This window comes from Emiliania huxleyi (genome assembly GCF_000372725.1).
Source record: "Emiliania huxleyi CCMP1516 unplaced genomic scaffold EMIHUscaffold_1113, whole genome shotgun sequence".
Classification (NCBI taxonomy): Eukaryota; Haptophyta; order Isochrysidales; family Noelaerhabdaceae; genus Emiliania; species Emiliania huxleyi.
In genome coordinates, this window is record NW_005201716.1 from 7373 (window position 1) to 10715 (window position 3343).

A 3343-nucleotide genomic window follows, 5' to 3' on the forward strand; every position below is an offset into this window, starting at 1 on the left:
GGCGGGGGAGCTGGAAACGTGGTACCTCAGGGGCCAGACGGATGTGGTGTTGTCTTCGCCAACAGTGTGTAGCAGGAGGAAGACGGGAGAGTGAGCGGTCTGTAAGTAGAAAGTGTCGGGGTAAGCGGCAAAGGTGATGAAAAAGGCGGCTGACGCGGCGTTTGCGTCGTCAGCGGCGGCCGCGGCGGCCGCGGCCGCGGCCGCGGCCGAGGCTGCGCGCCCGCCTGGCGGCGGTGAGGGCGGCGAGAGGAGAAGCTGATCCCGTGCCGCGACGAGGGCCGCGAAGGCTTGGGCCGCGTGCGGATCGTCATTCTTGTCGGGATGAATGCGCACGCACAGCCGGTGGTACGCCTTGTTCACCTCGGCCGCCGCCGGCCTCGCAGAGACCCTGAGCACAGCGCGCGGGCCGCTCGCTGCCGCGGCGAGCACTCGCGCGACGTGTGCGGCCTCCTTTGCAGCATCACTCTGGCCGAGGGCGATTGCCTGCTCCGCCAGGCTGTGTGCGCGGCTCCAGTCGCCGGCAGACGCGGCGACGCGGGATTGGGACAGCGAGGAGGCGGCCGCGAGCGTCATGACCGCTTGCCCCAGCCGGGCCACGCCACCGCGAGCACGCCTGTAGCCTCTCGTTGCCTCTCGTCGCAACGCGGGAAAAGAGAATTCGACGAGCCCTCGCTCTCCCCGACACAGGTTCGAAAAGAGAATTTCGAGCCAAAGCCTCCATGCGCCTGATAGTTTAGTCACACGCGTTTGCCGTGCCGCGTGCGCGCCTCGTTTTCTCAGAGACTATGGAAAGTTCACGTCATGACGGTTAGCCGCTGTCACGACCGTTAGCCGCTTTCACGACAGCTGGGAGCTGTCATGACAGCAAACGACAGCGACAGTGACACCTACCTGTCACCAGCTGTCACCAGCTGTCACCAGCTGTCACCAGCTGTCACCAGCTGTCACCAGCTGTCACCAGCTGTCACCAGCTGTCGTTGCTGCTGTCGTTGCTGCTGTCATTGCTGCTGTCATTGCTGCTCTCATGAGCACCCCCGCAGGACAGTGTCACAATGGGATGTGGTGCCACTAACGAGAGAGACAGGACACTCAAGATATACACGCACGCGCGCGCGACCGCTCACTCGCTCGCCCGACGCCACATGAGAAACCCTCTCAACAGGAGCCACGCACCGTCAGCAGCAGCGTGAGTCACAGAATCTGCAAAACCCTTGCCCTCCTTCCTCCAGCATGTGCCGTGATGGGCTCCAGCGCTGGTTCATCTGCCGCTCAAAAATCTCACGCGAGCGAACGGCGTCAATCATCAACCGCGAGGATTGGGACCTTGAAATCCACGTCGCAAGCAAACGCGCAGAGCATTGAACACACCTCGGGTATTGAACCTCTTGGCCATTGCCGAGCCACAAGGCGTTGATCAGGAACTCTCATGTAGAGAGCTCGGCTCTGCTACAAGAAAGCAGGCTCGCCCTACACAGAGAAATTGTGAGGTAGAGGAGCAGGAGTTTTGCAAAATGTGTGAGACGTACAAACGCTGCTGTGCATCAAGCGCTGAGAGCTACATCCACGCGCACCGGTGTCTTATTTTAGTCCATGGGGTGTAATGCACAGATGGGTGGGTGGGCGGTTGGGCCCCTTTGCTGGTGCCTGTCACTAGGGCTATGGCTGCCTCACTGTGGCGCTGGCGCTGCCTCGCTGTCGCTGTCGCTGTCGCTGTCGCTGTCACTCGCAGGGCTTTGAACGATCCGCGTGTGAGGTAGCATAGAGGGCCTTGTTGGCAGCAGCCAGCTTGTTGCGCTGCTTCGTTGCGATGAGCTGATTGGGATCGCAGAAGTGCATGCCAAGCACCGACACGATCTTGAAGCAGAACACATCGCAACCGCATCGTCCGCACTGCCATCGGCATGCCGCGCCCGCCGCTTTTCGCCGCAGCCGACATAGCGGCACAGCACATGGTCGGTGTGCGTACTTGAGCAGGCGTTGCGCGCCGCAAGTAGCGCACTGGCCCTGTGGGAGAAAGCGATATGGCGTCGTGCACGGCATAAGTTATTAACTTTCCACCTTCTCGCTTTCTCTCTAAGTTCATGGCCCCCGACCATACAGCGTCTAAGTCTGAGCCCGGCTCCGTGCGGGGGCTAAGTTGAGCGCTCGCTCGCTGCAGAGGCTAAGTGTAGAGCGACCCTCTAGCCCTACGTTACTACCCACAACCATTCGGTCTCAGACCTACATTCTATATTCCAGAATGGCATTCTTCGAAATAGAATGGGCGCCGCAGCGGCCCGTAGCGGCGCCCCCTGCGTGCCCACGGCCACCCCGGGGCCATGGGACATGCCCCCGGCCATCGAGGATGCTTGGTTCATCCATTACCCCATTTACACGGGCTGTGTTGCGGCGCGCCTCGAGACGCGCAGCGCAGCGCAGCGCGCAGACCACAAAACAGGTCAGAAGACGGCCGTGGCGACACCCGCTCTCTGAGCGACAGCCCCGCAAAGGGCACTCGCTCGCAGGCGAGGACTACGGGCAGCACAGGCAGCAGCAGAGCTGGCGGTCCGTCTCCCCGCCCGCTGTAGCAAGTCGGCCCCAGCGTCACGGCCGGGACGGGCCAGGAGCCGCCCGGCTCGACGAGATCGACGAAGAGGACGAAGACGAGGACGAAGACGAGGAGAGGACTACTCGAACTTGGACGAGGACTCAGGCGAGGCGCAGGACTCGGAGACCGGGCAGGGAAGCGAGGACCATGACTAGGTGACACGAGGAGTAGATGTGACACAGGTAGACCGCATTCGCGCTGTCTGCTCACTTCTGCCGCCCGACCCTTTCGCCCGCCCACCACTTGCGAGCACAAATCTCACACTTCCACTGCCCTCGCCACAGGCGGCGACGGACGGACATCCAAGGCTCGAACGGCGGCAGCGGCTCAACAGCCGCCGGCGGCCGTCGTGCGTTTGCTTTCGCCATACGCGGCCCCCGGCGTCTGCTCTGGTTTGCCGGGGCGGGGGGGAGGACTCTCATTTGCGGACTGTTGGGCTTCTCTGTGTTGAACTGGCGCTTGTCGCGAACCCCACCAGTCTGGCCGAGCGGCACGCTGCCGCTGGGGGCGTGAGGAGGCCGTGGGGGACGGCGGCGGACCCCATTCTTCGATATAGAATGGGCCCTCACCGCGGCCCGTCTGCTGCTGAAAATGTGGCGTGTTGGGGGCTCTCCTGTGTGACTCCTCTGGCTCGCCGCGTTAAAGTGGCGCCTGTGTGTGACCAGCCTCAACCCCGGCAAGCGCCCCCCGGCCGCTGGGGCTGCGAGGCGGCCGGGTGAGCGCGCGCGAGACGCCATTCTACATTATAGGATGCCA

The 3343-nt window shown here is 63.0% G+C and overlaps 1 protein-coding gene across 1 annotated transcript; it reads right to left on the bottom strand.

Annotated features, from left to right (window-relative positions):
* Positions 1-26: 26 nt before the first annotated feature.
* EMIHUDRAFT_251489 (hypothetical protein) lies at positions 27-573 on the bottom strand (the record flags this gene model as incomplete). Its single annotated transcript, XM_005791521.1, has 2 exons — positions 27-53; positions 274-573. 2 exons carry the CDS (start codon positions 571-573, stop codon positions 27-29), a joined length of 327 nt encoding a protein of 108 aa, XP_005791578.1.
* Between the last annotated feature and the right edge of the window lie 2770 nt (positions 574-3343).